Here is a 19444-nt window from a genome sequence, read left to right as displayed (position 1 = left end):
TCTCCAAACTTGGCCCTTTTATGACTTGTGGACTTCAACTTCCAGAATTCCTCAGCCAGCCTGCCTGGCTGAAGAATTCTGGGAGTTGAAGTCCACAAGTCATAAAAGGGCCAAGTTTGAAGACCCCTGCTATAGTGGACTGTTACTTCTAGGATTTGTGGTTTTCTGTTTTCATCCAGCACTGTGAGATCCATTCCTAGATATTTGCATAGCTCTAAGCATTGGGGACATTGACTAATTTAATTTTGGGAAGTTTATTTAGTAACAAAATAATTATAAATTCTGTTCTTCTAGCAGTTTGATAGCATGACAGCTTATTTAGGAAGTTCAGGTCTCTAATGCAATAATATTGCATTGTCTCTTTCCTTATGCAGCAGACACTACATTGAAAGGGGGACATTATAATTTGCTATTCTGCACATTTTAAACTTAAGAAGTACAAGATGGATGAGCAGAAAGTCAGGAATCAGTGATGACCACTAGGGTTAACAGTAGGAATGCATTTTAAGATGCTGCTGCTGTATCAAAAATGGGACTCCTGTTGTCATGGGCCATCACTTCTATTTACAAATCTTTTAATTCAGACTTGAAATGATAAATCCATGCTATTATTCAAGGGTTTTGTTTTTAAGAGGCCAAAGGGGACAACTATGTCCTGTTGCCAGAGTTGTCAAGAATGAACCACAAAGTTCAAACCTGCCAAGAATTCCCATAAAGTAAGAAGAAAGTGAGAAAGTAATTTGGATAGCCAGAAAATGTCTTGCATCATTATATAAGGAAATTATATAAGGAAATTTCAATCAATCAGAATACAGCTAGAAGGGACCTTGGAGGTCTTCTAGTCCAACCTCCTGCTCAAGCAGGAGACCCTATACCATTTCAGACAGGTGGTTGTCCAGTCTTTTCTTAAAAAAACTCCAGTGATGAAGCACCTACAACTTCTGAAGGCAAGCTGTTTCACTGGTTAATTGTCTTCGCTGTTAGGAAGTTTCTCCTTAATTTCATTATCATATTGTGCTAGGGCTTCAAAATACAGCTTTTAAGCATTAATTTTAATACCAAGATATCCCTGAATAATACAGAACATTTTAAGCCATAGATGGGCACGTGTAATTCTTGAGTTCCAGAAGACTCTACTAATAGCAGATTGCTTATTTTTCTAGAACAGTGTTTCTCAACCTTAGGCACTTTACGATATGTGGATATTGGCTGGTGGATTCTGAGAACTGAAGTCCACACATTGTGAAATAGCATTCTAGATCAGGGGTCCCCAACCCCCCCCCCCCATCCATGGACCAGTACCGGGCCATGGCATGCTTTCAACTGGTCCACATAAACAAGCAAAGCCCCATCCGTGGGATGCAGGCAGCACAGAAAACCACGGAATCTCCGGAAAAACCTCTCTCCACAGAATCGGTGCCTGGTGCCCAAAAGGTTGGGAACCTCTGTTTTAGATGATTATATTATTCTTGAGCTGATGACTTTAGGAATGCAGTTCATATTTTTGTTTTTGCTTTGAGCTACTTTGAATTCCACTAAGTGTCACGAAGACACATCCAACTCCAGTTTCAATATTCTTTCTCTAAAAGTCTCAACAATCCTTTTTCCAAGGCTGTTAACTTTTTCTTAGCCACCCTTGAAGCCTCACTTCAAGGAAAAAGTGTAATCATTTATGCTTCATTTACTCTATAAAAAAATTAAAAATGTATTTCGGGATTCAATGGTTGCAAAAAACCCCATACATGTTTCACTCATAGATTGCTTGAACCTTCACATATGTGGCACCACATGGCACAAACACTACAATTTATAGAGACACAATGCAAGTCCAAAGTATTTTGTTTTATAGGATACAGGACAGAATCATGTCATGTATTTATTTATGTTCAGTTTATATGGCTGCCTGCTTGCTAAACAATTCTGGGTGACTAACATTAAAAGCAGCCAAGAGATGCAAATAATAAAAATCCAGCAAACAGTTTTTAAAAAACGCACAGTATAAACACCTTCAGTGCCAAAGTAAAAATTCATCTCACTTATCTTAATACATAATCATCACTGACACAACATCTTGCTCCGAGGGAAGAGCCAAGTTTTCAGAGTCTTTCTAGAAAGCCTTGTGTCTATAGATGGAGCTGTAAAAGGGTTCATGCTAAATTATACCTAGCTCTCCTTCCTGGCTGTTGTTCTTCCCACTCTACTACTATTTCTGCTTCCTCTTCCTAATTCCCCCTGGAAAACAGTCTTCCTTTCACTTTTGCTAACTGATGGCTTTAAAAAATAGTCCTTGAAATAATTTAAAGGAACACTGTCATTTTTCATATAACAGTTACATTGCTCTAATTAAAAAAAAATAGTCAAATTTGTTTTCCATAACCTGTGTCCTTTGGCTATCTGTATATCCCATTGGGACTATATGCAACACTACTACTTATTACTTCCTGCCTCCTTTTGAAATTATTTGTATGTGTTTCTTTCATTGAAATTTATGCTAATAGAATGTCCCAATTTCCAAATTTCTCTTAAAGCATGGCATATTTGCTTTTCAGTTATTTGCGAGGTTTCAAAATCTAAACCACTCAAAGTAAAAAATGGGTATTCCTTTAATTAAGTGGCAGTATCCCTTTATATCAGCTGTCTCAGACTTGGCAACTTTAAGATGTTTGAACTGCTGGCTGGGATATTCTGGGAGTTGAAGCGCACACCTCTTAAATTTGCCAAGTTTGAGAAACGTTGCTTTAAATGCAGTGCTGTGTTAAGTGCAGAAAAGGAAAGTTGTGGCTTTCTAGTTGTAGCTCATGTTGTGTGACTGATGTTGATGCAATTACTTTGTCATGGGGCTGCCAGAATGCTCGCAAATAGATTTGGAACTGAAACAGGAATTTCCAATTAAAATAGCCAATTAAAATATCTGCAATAAACCTAACAGCCTTAATTAATGTCTAATGAAGGAAGCCTTCAGTTACTATTGTGAAAATCTTAAGGGATTAGTATTTCCTTCCACAAGAAACCCTCAGAATGTGACTTCCTCCGAACAACTTGGTCAGAAGTGAAGAATTCTAGGAGCTGTGCCCCAATATACCTGCAAAATGCTATGTTGGGAAAAGCTTTTTACATCTTAAGGGAGGGCATGTGAAGGCTCTAAGATAATTTATCACCAGTTTTAGCTTATTCATGATAAATCTCACGAGAGGACCTTGCTAACTCCACATTGAGTTTGATTGAAGTTGAATTTCCGAAATTAATTAGATAAGAAAGTACATGAAGCAAGGGTCCTTAAAGATGCAACAGTGGTCACAAGAGCTATTCCCTCATCTGAACCTGCCAGAGACTGCTGTCTTGCAACCTCCTCATGAACAGTGCTATTTGGAGCACTTGTGGGTGACCTCATGTCCGTTCCTTATCCAGAGAGGAATTACAAAGAACCTGTCTACTCGCCGAATCATCTTCATTCTGCCAAGGTCGTCAGCTTCACTTATAGTGGAGTTGCCTTCAGTTTGCCATTTCTGCCCCAGAGGTCCAATGTTTCAGTGTTATTTTTGTTTCAGATAATACCTGTTTAGACAATTGTTTCACCACTTAAGTAGTGGCAAAGGGATATATCTAGGTTTTTGTGGCAAAGGGGAAGGGAATCACAATTTAAGCGTAAGGTGTTACAAGATCCAAAGGAAAAGGGAAAATTAGGTTTACCTGATTTGAAATTGTATTTTGTGGCTTGCTGTTTGGTTTGGATAAAAGACTTGAGTGCTGCTGGGAAATAAAAGGCTCTTAATGTTAGAAAGACATGTCCTGAAATTTGGGAGGCGCGGATATTTGTGGTATGATAAAGTCAAGATTGATGTGATTTTTTTTTTAAAAAAACCTTCATGTTAGACATGCCTTATTGAGAATAAGAAACAGATACAAATCCTAGCTGTGTCCAAAAATCTATTGTGGCTGTCAGCATTAGAAGATGATAGAACTTGCTGAGATTGCCAGCAAGTTAATTTGTTTTACTAGAGAAAAAATAGTATTTATTGCCAATTCGAAACCCGTTAAATACTTTTTGCGTACAGCAGAAAAATGAACCTACGATTTATGGCTTTGATAATTAGGATAAATCATAGAAAGAAGAAAGACATAATGCAGCTTTGGAGAAAGAGGTAAATTTATCGTTATACCTGCGGTAAAGATCAGAAGCCACTTCCTTATGTCTTTTTTTTTTCTTCCTATTTTTCTTTTTATTTCTGTCTTGCACTTTTAACTTTATCTTTGATTTCTTTCTTTTTATTTTTCTTGTATTCCTTATTCTACTCAAAAGAGGTATCTTTTGGCTTAATTTGACCACTTACCTATTACCTTGTTGTTACAAATCAAGATGCTGCCCTGATAAATGTTAGGTTTCTGAATGCAGTAGAACAGGAGCATCAAACTGCTGGCCCATGGGCCGGATACGTCAGGCCAAAACCATGCCCATCCCAGCTCCGGCAATGGGGGAAAAGTCATGATACGTTGCGACACATCACATGACGTTGCGAGTTTGACACCCCTGCAGTTGAAGATGCTTGCTGCGAAGACCTGTACTGGCTCAAGCCCTGGATATAGTAGAGATTGCCTTTTTCTGCTTGTCCTGTTCAAACAATTCGGAAGCATTTGCTAAGGGTCCCCAACTACTAAGAGACCCAGTGGAGAAGGCCCAGCAGCGAGCAGTCTCTTAACAGCACCCATTGAAAGAAGGGTGTCCTCCATCATGGCCTTCCAGAAGATCGTTGGGGATTAATTTTAACCAGCAGTGCTGCACCAAGTGAATTTTAATATTAGTCTCCAATTTGGGGAAATAGATTTTGAATGGATTTTGTGCTGTGTTTTGTTTTCCAAGCTCTGTCCGTTCATTAGACTCCATTGGGTTTCAAGGGGTGGTCAAATCTCATTTTAAAAAAGCAAACAAACATGGGAGAACCAATTCTTGAGTTCTGTGTTAAGCGTTGAGCTTTGCAAGCCTGTGAGATGTACAAGGTGTAGGTCTGCATTGGCTGATCAGCAGCAAAACAGTGGAGATGAATGTTATGTAATTCTCCTGTTTAATGCTTTGCTTCAACATTCCCTGCCCTGCACTATTCGAGATGTCTTCTACTAAAAGATCTGTTATAATTGGACCATGTGGGAGATGATGGAGTTGCAGCCTGACATATCTGAGAGTAGGGGAGTTTACCTTATTGTGTAGTATTTGATAGAAGGGATCTTTTTAGGATTGGGGGAGACGTCGCTGGTGGATTGGATAGGGAGTTGTCTGGGACTCTGGTGACCTCAACAAGGCTTTTTCTGAAAAAATTAGTTATTTGACAAATCAAAGGATAGTCACGCTACAAGGTTTTATAGTTTTAGTTAAAATTAATACTTGGCAGATCATGTAGATCTTTGATATGTGTCGTATAACCTGTGGTATATCAGTTGGCAACCTAGATGCTGCATTTTATATATACTTTTTGAGAATTAAGTTACATAGGAAACACTTTGCAGTAGTCTAAGTACGATGTCCTGGTGCACAGGTGACTGTTGCTAGTTCAGAAATAGTCACGGTTGGTGCAGTGAGTGTTATTGTGCAAACATTTTCTTTGTTATTGTTGTTACCTGTCAATTTACAGGCTGTGGAGGCTCAAAAGAACATTCCCATGCTGCTTTGTTGATGCAAACCTAATCAGTTAGAGCTGTAAAATTCCAATAGCTTGAAATAGATACCCAATCCAGGATCTTGAGAGAGAGATCCAAATTAAAACTTATTCTTCCAGGTATATTTTGTTATTTAAATAATAGATTGTTCCTGTCAATGTGCGTCTCCATGTTTGATTTCCTCAAACAACAACAACAACAACAAAAAACCCACTTTGGGGACATTTGAGCTAGTTATTTTATAATGATATATCTCGTGATATACTGTAGATATCAGCAGTAGAATTTCTTCAAATATGATTAAGTACAGAAAATATCTATTTTGTAAAATATTTATGTAGCTATAGTACTGTACCCTCCTTCCCTCTGATTAAACTTTTCCATACTCAATATAAATGTTTCTTCTGTCCATGAAAATTGGTTTATTCCACCCTGTGTGCAGACTGGTGTTTCTTTCTTTAATTTTGATCTGTCCTGTGTGTTTCTGTTCTAGTTCTGTGATGGTCCCTTCTAAAAGACCTTCCCTTCCCAAATTGTGTAGTTCTTCAAAATGGAAGACATGACTCTTACTCTTCCATTTTGAGTACATGTAACTCTGGCTTCTACTGAATGCTTTGAAAGGAATGTGATAGGTCTTCCTCATTTCATAGTGGTTTCACCACAGTTCATCTGCTGTAATCCTTAAATTACACATCTTTCTACAAGAATCCTTTGTCTCTTTACATATAAACTCATGTAGTTGCTCCTATTGGTCCTCCCACATGCATTATTGTTCTGGGCCTGCCATATCTAGTAAACACCACTGATATAGAGTATATCTTGAATTCTTCATGATTTTTTATTTTATTTTATTTTAATTCCATTTATATCCCGTCCTTCTCCGAAGACTCAGGGCGGCTTACAAGCTTAGCAGTAGCCTTCATTCTACGTATATGCCTGCTTATTAGGGCTTTCACACACACACCCCAAGCGGCATTATTACAAAGTCAGCTTAATTGCCCCCAACAATCTGGGTCCTCATTTTACCTACCTCGGAAGGATGGAAGGCTGAGTCAAGCTTGATGTTGGGTGGGCCTTTCTAGTCAACATAGCTATATTGGAAATGATTGGAGTTGTTGTCTAAACAACAGCTGGGATCTACAATTGATTCAGAATATCGAACAGTGAGAAATATGCCTCCTCCTGTCTGTTCAGAGGGAGGAACTCTGTGCCTGGATCGGAAATATAGGAATGTTTGTTTATTGGTCCTGGTTCCATGCAAATATTTTCTTTACAAATATATTACACATCAATGGAATATATTCCATAGTTTTTTGCATTCTCTTTCTGTTTGAAGTCCTAAAGTCTAAAATAATATCTGATGGAGTTCTGCTTGGGGCCTTAACTTACTTATGTTTCACATGAAATTAAAAAGGGGGAAGTATCTGTGCTTAGTAATAAACATGGTTCAATTTATAATAATAAGGAACTTAGAAAGATTCAAGTGTATATGTGCTAAGAACAAAATTGGCTGAAGTTAATGCAGACCCAGTCTAAGCATATTATTTGGTAACAAGATGTACCCAAAGATTCTTTTCTGTGATTATAGGTATCTCTGGCAGAAGGAGAGGTTTTTGGCTCTAACCCCAACATATTTAACATAAGTGATACATAATCCTGGTCATTTTGCTTTAGAAAATGTTGGGTAGTTGGTCCTTCTTTACGTCCCTTTGTTTTCTAAATTTTTAAACATTTTCTATCTTTGGCCCATTTTTGTGGGGGAGCCAACGCAAAGCCAACTGTAAAAGTGGCCTTTCGTACATAAAGATTTTCTAAACCTGCTTTCTTAGAAACTTAATATTGCTCACCATCCTCTTAGTATTACCTTCTCTTAATATCCGTAGAATGTAATATTACGTGAAAAATCTACATGCACAGAACGTGTCAAATCTTGGCAATTTTTCTTCATCCTGGTAATGTTTGTGGCTCTTGGTGTTTTCCTTTCCAATGTCCCAGTCTGTTCTCCTCCCTCAGTGTTGACAAGGGATGTTTCATTTATAGACTGTTCTCCTTGTTTCTGCTTCCCCATTTCTTGAATTATTTTTTCTTTCCGATTTTCTTCTTGTTGCTTTCCTTCCTTTCTCACTCTTGTGCTTTTTTTTTTTGTCCTTTTGCTTGTCTGTTTATTTTCACCCTGTTTCTCCTCCTTTTTCTCTCCACTTCCGATATCCTCTTCCCGTCCCTTCTTCCTCTCCCATTTTTGGTCCTATTGAAGTTGAGCCCAATGCCGGGACACCACGCCGTAGACCTCTCTCCTTCTGCCCTTGCTGTGCCCATGAAGGTAACGTAATTTCTTGCATTCCCTCCATCCACGTTCCAAACTGCAGTTGAATTTCTATAGGGACACTGGTCAACATGTGACAGTTTAAGTATTTCACAAAACTTCTCCTTTCTTTCTTTCTTACTCAGTGATACCTTCACTATCAAATGTATTGCAAAATGTCCCTTATAATATTGTAAAATTAAAATATTCCTTTTTTTAGATGTGAACTGTGAGGGTAACTATAATACTACAGGCTACTGAAGCTCTTTCTCTGGGGTAATAATAGTGCAACAAAGCAAAGTTCCTGTTTGGCGTGCTAGCTATCCCAAAGAGGTTTTTGGAAAATATAGGAGAAACCAAAATCCTTATAAAATTAATGGGAAAAAGAAATACTGTAGTTTGGTTGGTTTGGTTTTTTGCAACTGATTTTCCTTGATTTTCCTCAAATTTGAATGGTCAACCTCCTGACTTATGTGATCCAGCTTGATTTCCTGAAGTCCATGCTAAGCATTTTCTCAACTTTTATCTCATATGGACCCAATATCCATTGTAGAGTTTCCATTTCCCAAGGCATGGGGCTAAGGGGTGGAATGTGACTGTTGTGTGTAACTTACGCTAACCACTCTATCTGCTTTTCATGGTGGGCTTTCATCTACCGAACATGCTTCTTCCCCACCTCCACCTTCTCCTTCTGCTCATTGGCTTGTACAAAATAAGTCAAATGAAAGTCAAATATAGCTCAGCAATAACGCGCATTTGGCTATTTTGTTTAGGAATTTTTCTTTGATGTATCCTCTCAGTGGAAAGAGCGGGGAGGATCTCCAACGCTATTCATGGCTCCATCATTCTGGCCATTTGCATGTATAAGCTTCTCTTCCTCTCTCTCCTTTCATCATGGCTATAAGGGCACTTGTGCAGAGATGCTCAGAAAAGCATGCTTGGAGTGAGCAATGGACAGATATTGCCACTTACAACCCGAAAACCGTAATGCATTGGATGAAAGGTTCATAGGGTTTCTCTTCCCCTAATTCCATAGATGTTTTAGTGGTTTGAAGGAGAAAAAAGCACAGGATGTCAGTCCACTGGAAGTAAGGATACTACCAAGAACCAGTGGATCATACTTTCAGTTCAAGGTGTCATGCATCAATGAGATTCAAGTAACAGTGAGATTCCTGAAACAGTGTCTAGTTTCAAGGACTATTGGATTTTCTCAACAGATGCTAGAAATATTGTTTGTTATCTAAACCAGACAGGGACGCGGTGGCTCAGTGGGTTAGGACGCTGAGCTTGTCGATCGGAAGGTCGACAGTTTGGCGGGTCGAATCCCGAGTGCCGCGTAACAGAGTGAGCGCCTGTTACTCGTCCCAGCTTCTGCCAACCTAGCAGTTCGAAAGCACGTAAAAATGCAAGTAGAAAAATAGGGACCACTACGGTGGGAAGGTAACAGCGTTCCGTGCGCCTTTGGCGTCTAGTCATGCCGGCCACATGACCACGGAGACGTCCTCAGACAAGCGCTGGCTCTTTGGCTTTGAAACGGAGATGAGCACCGGCCCCTAGAGTCGGAAACGACTAGCACGCATTTGCGGGGGAAACTTTACCTTTACCTTTACCTATATAAACCAGCTGCTGCATAATGTGACTAATGATATAATCAAACAGTGAAAAACTGTTCTATTCAAATGGAATTAGAAAACTGCACATAGAATCCAAATTTATTATGACTTCAGCAATTTTACACTGTATTGATGAAATTCTGGGGAAACACTCTTCGGTTAGGAATGGGGATCTACCTTGTTAGTTGATTATTTCATTTCCAGTATTTCTTCTTGGCCTTTAAATGTAATTGTACACTGTTGAAGGCCCTGCGTTTTTAAATATACAAAACACCTTTTAATATAGTTGTGGATGATATTTTCATTTTACTGTCTGTGAATTTTGGAAATGGCAGTTCCAAAAACAATTGGCTTGTGTCAGTTCAGGACACATTCACCTTAAGAGAAAAAGCTTATTATTTGGATATATGAGAGTTTGGGAAACATTTGTTGATGGTCTCTTCATTTGCCAGTTTACTAAACTGTTTCTAGGTCAATTTAGCTAACAGAGGCAAGTCCTTCATAATCAGCATCACCTAAGAAGCACATTGTTTGTATTTGAATTGGTATTGTCTGTAATGAACTGCCACTGTATATTATACATTGGTTGTGGATGCAATTAATTTGCAGAAACATAATGTCCCATTTAAGCTGCCCTCAGAGATTGCTGTTGGATCTGCTACTAGAAAATACATTTAGAAATTATTGTGATAGAAATCAGGAAGTGATCGCTTTTAGTCGTTAATATAATGTCAACAAAGATGTCCTAAATTAGCTGTGACACAAATAAGTGTGCTGAATTTGTACAGTGATCTGTCTGTTAAATCACTCTGTAGCTATGTGTCAAGTTCATCTCTATGTTATGAGAACGGGTGAGGAATTCACACGCGTTTGAGTATCTAGATCATCTAATATCCATTATTTAAAGCTAGGCTGCTTGAAGGCCTGAAATTACACAATTAAGAAATATAAGACAGTACCAAACGGAGCATTGCCATTTTGACTATTTATTCTGGGGGTGGGAAGCCTACCGTCTAGGGAAGAAGCTAGATGAATGCATAGATCCAAGGGAGGGTTTGATTTTTTTTTTTAACTTTATGTGTGTTAGAGGCAAACTAACAAACAGATGGGAGCGCTCTGGCAGCATCTCGCTCAGCTTTCTTTGCACATTTTGCCCCCCTCCATTTTTGTCCCTGCCTGACTGTTGAGTTTGTGAAAACGGCAGAGCATGTGTCTGAAAGCTGACTCAAACATTTCTCTTGGCAGGCATGGGAAAGAAAGATGACCCTAAGCTGATGCAAGAGTGGTTCAAGCTGGTACAGGAAAAGAATGCCCTGGTGCGGTATGAATCGGAACTCATGATATTGTGAGTAAGCATTCTATATTTTGCACCCCAGCATAGAAAAGTAACAAATATGTGGTAGCACCAATATGGCCGTGGTGCTGATGTACTGCTTTCTGATAATTTTTTTTTTAATTCCATTTATATCCCGCCCTTCTCCAAAGACTCAGGGCGGCTTACAAGCTTAGCAGTAGCCTTCATTCTATGTATATGCCTGCTTATTAGGGCTTTCACACACACCCCCAAGCGGCATTATTACAAAGTCAGCTTAATTTCCCCCAACAATCTGGGTCCTCATTTTACCTACCTCGGAAGGATGGAAGGCTGAGTCAACCTTGAGCCTGGTGGGATGCGAACCTGCACTAATTGCAGGCAGCTGATGTTACTTAAGGAGGCATTAGCCCACTGCTCCACCAAGGCTCTTGTGATAAGAAAAAGTGGGAAATTGCTTTAAAGATGAATGAAAAGACTTGAATGAATGAAACGTGAAAAGATGAATGTAATGAATGAAAGGTGAATGAAAAAAGTCAGAATAGATAGTACTGTGTTAGATGACTCCATGATAGACAGCTTTCAATTTTGTCAAGGGGTCCAGCAGTTCTAGACTGTGATTCCTGCAGTACACCCATACAAAATTCCGATTGTTCAAAACTGCTGATCATTAACTGGAATAACTTTACAACCGATTGATATGACAGTATGGATTGTTTGTGTTGTAGAGAAATCATGATTTGGAATGCCCTTGGCAGATTCCATCATAGATTTCTTTCTTCTTTGCTGTGTTTATTTTCTCTTTCTAGACTACGGTTCACATGTAATACATAAAACTAGAATTCCGCACCTAGAATTTTCACTGGGTGCACTATTCTCAGTGTCCTTTTCTTCTTCTACCAATGTACATCGGAAAAAGTACAAAAGTTCTGATGTTGAAATGTCCCACCTGTGTGTTCACCTCATCACCTTAGATTAGAGAATAGCTTCGCTCAGATCCTCCTTTGCAATCTGTAGAAGGGAATTGAACCTTTGATTTAATTGAAGATTATTCATGTATTTGTGAAGTTCCTCTGATCCTGGAAATAGTGCTATGCCACAAAAATAGCACAGGTGTTAAAACTGAAGGTTGTCACTATTGTTTGAAAGCTTGCTTGACTGTTAATCCTTTAAAAAGAGAGAAAATATGTCATTTCATGAGCATCCTCAAGTTAATGTTCATAGGTGAAATGACCCATAATTACCGTAACTGTTTTCTGCTTTTCTCTTCAGTGCACGTGAGTTGGAACTAGAGGACAGGCAGAGCCGGCTACAGCAAGAGCTTCGAGAGAGGATGGCAGTGGAAGGTAAGCCTGGTGGGGATTTTCTTCTTCTCAGTAGGAACGAGAAGTCCCAAATCTTTAGGACCTCTTGTCTTGACAGGTATTCCTATTCTCCCTCTATCCAGATCAGCTAAAGACAGATGAAGAACTCTCAGAGGAGAAGAGGATCTTGAATGAAATGTTAGAGGTGGTGGAGCAGAGAGATTCTCTTGTGGCCCTCCTTGAAGAGCAGCGCCTTCGAGAGAAGGAGGAAGACAAAGATCTAGAAGCTGTTATGCTGTCCAAAGGCTTCAACTTGAACTGGTCCTGAGTATATCACCATGCCTGGTTGCTGGTCTGCATTGTCCATTTGGCCTATGCCAAGTTAGATGGAGCTGCCTGGTTAGAGGAGAGAACGTGGAGCAGAAACTGCTTCAGGAATCTTGCAGCAGCCAAGTGCTAGAGTCAGGAGCTTCTTGCTAAGTGGGTCGCTTGCAAGGAGTCCCGTGTGAGGCTACAGAGCCAAGAACGAAGTCGTGATCTGAGATTGCGTGCCTTCCTTGAGGACCGGTGCAAGAGGTCAATAAGTCTTTGTGTGTGTGTGTGTGTGATCTCTGAGAGAGACTAAAAATGAAAATATTTTGTGTGATGTTTTTTTTTTAAAAAAAGAACTTTAACCAATTTAGGTGGGCCATAACCCGTTCTTTTCATATTTACCCAACCTATGGTATTAATGGATTCGTTCGCTTAAATAACAAAGGAAGGGGGTGTCTAATATCTTCTGAAAGATCACCTTGTAGCAGCCTTTGGAAGAGCAAACCACTCACAAAGCACACTGTGTAGATGCTCTTCTCACCAAAGAAATCCAAAGCTGCCACTGTGGTCTAGGTATGGAGGAACATTCACATCTGGATGTTGGTGGGAAACCTGGAACACTAAGAACTTGAAACATGATTTCTTGTGATTTCTACAAAGACAGGGACAGAGGCAGACTTCCCCACCCCACCTTCTCTGCAATCTCCACAAGTTGCCATCGTTCCAAGCAGATCCAGCATGTAAACTTTTGGCCATGAAGTGCTCCGGACTGAAAGAAGCTGTTTCCTGTTTTCTATTGATTTTGGGCTGCTCTGTTGTGAACTCGGTGACCACTTAGACACTGGAAAGTGCTAATTATCAAAAGATGGCTTCATTCTGAAGCGTTTTGAGGGATCACATGGCCGATAGTTCCACAACTTCAAACTTCCCGAGAGTGAGCTGTTCAGTAGGTTTTTGTTTCTTGGTATTTGAGGGAATATTTTTTCCTTTTTTTTTTTTTTTTTTTTTTTTTGCACGTCAGACATGAAGCAGAAGACCTATCCTGGCCCTGTAGTCACTTTAGATCCTGTAATGTTCATTAACTTATTTTTTAATACTTGAAAGAAAAATTGGTTTTGTACCTTTTTAAGAAGTGAACAGATGAGTGTATGGTAAATCTGTGTGCCAGCCCTACCTTTCCATCTTGGTGTGTTTAATGCTTTCCCCTCTTCCCTGTACCTATTTATTAGAGTCATTATTAATGATATTACTGTTACACAGTACACTTGATCTAAAAGAAAGATGCTTTTCAATTCCAGACTATTGATTCTGATTTGGGTTTCTTCATGTTTAAGGGAAGGACCTGGGAAATATGTGGGGAGAATTCCCACATAGTATTTTCTTGTACCCTCAAGGAGAAGTTTAGAAGGAAAAAGCAATGATCATTGGCAGGGCTTTTTTTCTCATAGAACACTCAGAACGGAGTTCTGGCACCTTTTTTGGATGGAACCTTGTAGGGTAGGCAAGGTGGGTTGTATGACATGTGTGAGTTCCGGCAACTTTTTCTTTTACAAAAAAAGCACTGATCATTGGTTTTATTTCCTATACTTCAAAAAGTCCTTTTCTCTTCCCTGAATATTGGTAAATATACAATATTATTTAGTGTTGTAAGAGTTTTGTAACCAGAACAGCGTTGGTGCTTCTCTTCATGTAATCAGCCAATCAATGACAGTGGGCATCATAAAGTCCACCTCCAAGGGAAGGATTAGCACCAATTTCTGTGGTTCTATCCCGCGTCCCCTGTTTCTGGTTTGTCCAGGAAAGGAAGAGGTGATTCTGTCCCGCTGCAAAAGCAAAAGGGACATGAAATAGACTCATGTTTAACACCAGCTCTGAGATTCCATAAGCACATATCCTTCACCATATGTTTCTCAAAGGTGCTGGCCTGCAGCTTGCAGAATTTTTCCATTACCAGTGCACTGTGTTAGGGGGAGAAAACACCAGTCTCTGAATTTAAGTCCTTTATGGCATCTTAATTTACTAGACTGAACAAATAATGGAGTTCCAATGCTGTATTTATGTCAAGAAGGGAAGCTGCCAGCAAATTCTGCTTCTTCAGCATTGCAACAGTACGAGAAGATATTCCTGCCGTGATAGCTGTAAAAGCTTTCCAGCATTTTTTAGCCAGATGTTGGCTAATTGGAGCAAGGATTTCCTTTCTGGTGTTGGCAGCACATACCTTGGAAAGGGACTGTACCTCTTCTTATCTTGAAAGAAGCCTTAATTTCTACTTTTTTTTAAAAAAAATATGGCTGAATCAATAGAGTGTTTCTTTCCATGAAATGCTACGATGTTAGATTGTATGTGTTCAAAAGCAGCATTCTGTTTTAGGCAGTGCCTAGAAAGATTTTTTCCAGAAACCTGCGCAGGTATTGTTTTATAAATATGTATGGTATATATATATATATATGTTTTAGGCTGACAAGCAACTGTGGCCACCTTAAATATCTATTCCAGGAAGAAAAGACGAAAAGAAAATCCACTTCCAGGTCTTGATATGATATGACTGAGAATGGAAATCATTTCCCCATTTTTGCTGCCCTTAGCTGCTGTATCTTGGCACCTATTCAGATGAAAGAGGCACTGGACAGTTCAGTGTTTCTCAGCCTTGGCAAGTTTAAGGGGTGCTGACTTCAACTCCCAGAAATCCACGGATGGCGTGAGAAACACTGGTGGCTTATAAGAATCATGACTGTCATTCTGGGTGCACTTACAAAGAATTAGAACCTACTGCATTCATTAAAGCAGTAGAAATCAGGCTCTTTTTTTGGAAAATCTTTTTTTTATCATGACAAAAGAAGAATCGCCGTCAGTCTTATTAATTATGCTTCTTCCTCTTTGTTTGTGGGGATCATGACAAAAGAAGCGACTCTATCCTAGGTTTGAGGATGGAATAGCTTCATCTCTTCAGCCTCAGCTCTAACGTTGTTCTGGAGATTCAAGACCTTTCTGTCATTCAAGATCTCCATGGCTAAGACACCACTTGCCCTGGGAATCTTAATCAGTTTGGCACTCATAGCATTTCCTATGTATGGTATATATATATGTTTTAGGCTGACAAGCAACTGTGGCCACCTTAAATATCTATTCCAGGATGTCCAAGCTTGGCAACTTTAATACTTGTGGACTTCAATTCCCAGAATTCCTCAGCCAGTCAATTCTGGGAGTTGATGTTCATAAGTCTTAAAGTTGCCAAGGTTGGACATCTCTGATCTTCTCCACCTAGGTGATTGGAAGGAGGACAGACATTGTTTCTGTAATAGCTTTGTAAAAGAGGAATCTACGGTGCAGTTGACCATATGATCTCCTTTAAAAAGGCACAGATATCCTATCCTCCTTTGCATCTGGCTACCTACCACAGCTCAAAGAGCAACAGTTTTCTGCAAGAATCCAACCACCACCGCATTACAGCAGCAGATGACAGGCAAAATCCTACCTCTGAAGTTCTATCTCACCTAATAAATTAGATACAAATACAAATTGTTTACACATGTACAAAAATAAAATCCTTTTTAATATTAAACTCCTTTCTTTACCCATTGGGATAAATTGTTAATGACCATGGCAGCTGTTAAGAGTTTAATGTTCATTTTTTCCCCATCAACAGATAAAGAGTACAAAGGGAAATTTGATACATTATATTAGTATTTTTGGAATTTGGCTTTTAATTTCATCAGTAGGAAGATTCCAGACAAACCTTTGTTTTTCAGCTTCATTATTTTCTAACTAAAATTTGACATTGATGAAAGAAAGAAAAAAGGAATTTCACAAGCAAAACTCTTCTAGTTGTTTTTTTTTAGGACCTTGAAGTAATATTGTGAACTGAAGAATTCATCCTGTGCAATGCAAGCTAATAGTTATTATCCTTTTCTGTTACAAATCCCCGTGGAGGAGGAAAAGGCAGATTTGAAGCAAGTTTGTGTGATGATAGATGTACACAGAGAAAGCTGCCCTTATGCTGTACAGTATTTTGGTGATTACAGCTGCTCTACAAACATAGCTCTTTGTAGTCCAGGCAAATTCAGGTAAGGAGCCGAGGTAGCATGTCTCTTTTATTACATTCCAGCCAAATCAAAGCCCTCTTCAGGAATGGGGAAGAATGCCTTTCAACATCTCAATCACAAATGTCCAATTCCAAAGCATCGTTCATGTTGCCGTGATATCTAAGAATGGATATCAAAGCGAAATATGAGAACATCCAAGGACAAAAAGTTGGATTTAGACCCTTTCACAAAAACAGGTACTTCTTTAATATTATGAGTACTTAGTAAGTCCCTTCAGCATTTCATTTCCATTCCAGCTCTTCCAAATGGTCATGCTCCCTAAAGCAGACATCTTTATTCCTCCACAAATTGATAATTGCTTCTTTTATCTCCACCAACCATTTAGTGCAACAATAAAACCATGAAACAGAAGATGATTATTTCCATAAGGCAAAATTATGAATGTTTACATTCTCTTTATGTCCCAACTGCAAAATGAGGAAATTAGGCTATTTTGGAAGTAATTCACATGGTGACTGCATCTTTTCAATGGGTTGAATTTTGATGAAATGTTTTCTGAGCATTGATAACCATATTTAAGAAATGGTATTTATCTGCAGGAAAACCTACAGAAAAAGTACATATGTTATAAACTCAAAAAAACAAAAGGCAGAATGCTGCTGGAAGAAGGGAATGTCTTTAGAAGAGCTCAAATCACACTTGAAAAACTGATGCTTATTATTACACATGATATATGCTGAACATAATGGGAGATTGGAAAGGCAGAAATAGGTAGCACAGAGAGGTTTCACACCAAGTAAGATTACAGAGCAAATACGGTACATATTCTCCTGGGTTAAATATTTTTTTCATAGGCCAGATGGAGGGCAGGTGCCTATTCCTGGTACCCAGGAAGAAGAAAAGAAAATCAGCTTCCAGGCCTTGATATGATATGACTGAGAATGGAAATCATTTCCCCATTTTTGCTGCCCTTAGCTGCTGTATCTTGGCACCTATTCAGATGAAAGAGGCACTGGACAGTTCAGTGTTTCTCAACCTTGGCAAGTTTAAGAGGTGCTGACTTCAACTCCCAGAAATACATGGATGGCGTGAGAAACACTGGTGGCTTATAAGAATCATGACTGTCATTCTGGGTGCACTTACAAAGAATTAGAACCTACTGCATTCATTAAAGCAGTAGAAACCAGGCTTTGTTATTATTATTTTGGAAAATCTCTTTTTTTTATCATGACAAAAGAAGAATCACCGTCAGTCTTATTAATTATGCTTCTTCCTCTTTGTTTGTGGGGATCATGACAAAAGAAGCGACTCTATCCTAGGTTTGAGGATGGAATAGCTTCATCTCTTCAGCCTCAGCTCTAACGTTGTTCTGGAGATTCAAGACCTTTCTGTCATTCAAGATCTTCATGGCTAAGACACCACTTGCCCTGGGAACCTTAATCAGTTTGACACTCATAGCATTTCCTGTAATATTTTGCACTCACCGAGATTATCATTTGACTGAATTATCAGGGAGTTTTGTTCGCTTTAAATGTGGCATCTAGCCTTCTTTAAGACACGTAGTAAGCATACATGTTGTGCCCTCTGACTTTTTAACCTTTTTATAGTACATATCATTCAGGAGCCTTTTAGAGTACCCGCAGTTATGTTTAGAGTTGCATGATCTCCGGCTGCATATAGCAAAAAAAAGTTGTCACTCTCTTTGTATGGATTTAAGACAATGTAATCAACAGTATGTTTACATTTGACTTCTCTTCGGAGGGGACTATGTATTCATTTTCCATCCTCTTCTGGAAAGAAAACAAAAATACTGTGAGTTTGGGAGTGTTTGCAATAAAAAGAAAACCCCTAGAAACAGCCTTTTTATTAAGAGGCAACCCAAAAAATATATTGTACCATAAGTGAACAGACTATTTCCTAATACAGGTAGTCCTCAACTTACGACCACAACTGATCCCAAAATTTCTGTTGCTACTTAATTTTGCCCCATTTTAGGACTTTTCTTGCCACAGTTGTTAAATGAATCACTGCAATTATTAAGTTAGCAATACAGTTAAGTGAATGTGGCTTCCCCGTTGACTTTGCTTGTAAGAAGATTGTAAAAGGTGATCACATGACCCCTGGGGCAAGGCCACTATTATCAGTATGAGTCAGTTGCCAAGCACCTGAATTTTGTTAATGTGACCATGGGGATGCTGCAACGGTGGTAAGCATGAAAAATGGTCATAAGTCACTTTTTTCAGTGCCCTTGTCACTAAATGAACTGTTATAAGTTGAAGACTACCTGTGATGCCTGCATTTATGATAGTTAATGGATGTTGACAGGCAAGTGTATACACAGAGAGAGAGAGATGTATGGGAAAACCTAGTCCCAATATAAGAATTTTGGAGCAGATGAGAACTATCATTATCAGACTGTTTTATTGTTGGTGTATGTGAAGTGTGACAGGAAATTACATGCTGTATGTTTCATATCCAAACCATACACAGTTCTCCTTTGCTTTCCAATATGACCACATTTCATTCTGTACCCCTTAAGCATCCTTGTTTTCTTAGGGATCAGATTTTAACATCTTAGGTCACCAATAGAATTTTTTTAAAAAAAATAAAGTCCTTTTTTTCTTATTTTGTTATGTGTATAATTTGCCTCATAGCCTATTGGGGAGTTACTTCTACTTAATTTGGCTAAAATCCCAAAGGATGGCTTTTATTATTTCCATACCAATCATTTACCAAATAGCAACATATTATGTGTATCATATATCACTATTTGGCCATTACAGCTGGCAAAAGAAGTCAGAATTTATTATGGCACAGTGGTTAAGTGCAGTATTGCAGGCAAACTCTGCCCACAGTCAGGAGTTTGATCCTAACCAGCTCAAGGTTGACTCAGCCTTCCATCCTTCTGA

General features: G+C 38.9%; 1 protein-coding gene and 1 long non-coding RNA gene across 2 annotated transcripts in view; one reads left to right on the top strand and one right to left on the bottom strand.

Annotated features, from left to right (window-relative positions):
- Window positions 1–14767, top strand: part of MICAL3 (microtubule associated monooxygenase, calponin and LIM domain containing 3) — a 196879-nt gene extending 182112 nt beyond the window's left edge. Inside the window, exons 40-43 of the mRNA XM_083365265.1 lie at window positions 7904–7969; window positions 10810–10909; window positions 12149–12222; window positions 12324–14767. Of these exons, the coding sequence (XP_083221391.1) occupies window positions 7904–7969; window positions 10810–10909; window positions 12149–12222; window positions 12324–12508 (425 nt within the window). The 3' untranslated portion in view covers window positions 12509–14767. The remainder of the gene's footprint in view (window positions 1–7903; window positions 7970–10809; window positions 10910–12148; window positions 12223–12323) is intronic.
- Window positions 14768–16097: 1330 nt separating this feature from the next.
- On the bottom strand, window positions 16098–19122 carry LOC310641953. The gene is made up of 2 exons (XR_014492818.1): window positions 18020–19122; window positions 16098–17140 (listed from the first exon to the last, which is right to left on the bottom strand). It is a non-coding gene; the product is annotated as an uncharacterized lncRNA (long non-coding RNA).
- Between the last annotated feature and the right edge of the window lie 322 nt (window positions 19123–19444).

This window comes from Vipera ursinii (genome assembly GCF_947247035.1).
Source record: "Vipera ursinii genome assembly, chromosome: 6".
In the NCBI taxonomy this organism is placed as follows: Eukaryota; Metazoa; Chordata; class Lepidosauria; order Squamata; family Viperidae; genus Vipera; species Vipera ursinii.
The sequence above is the reverse complement of the archived record's forward strand: the minus strand, read 5'-3'. Positions and strand labels throughout refer to the sequence as shown.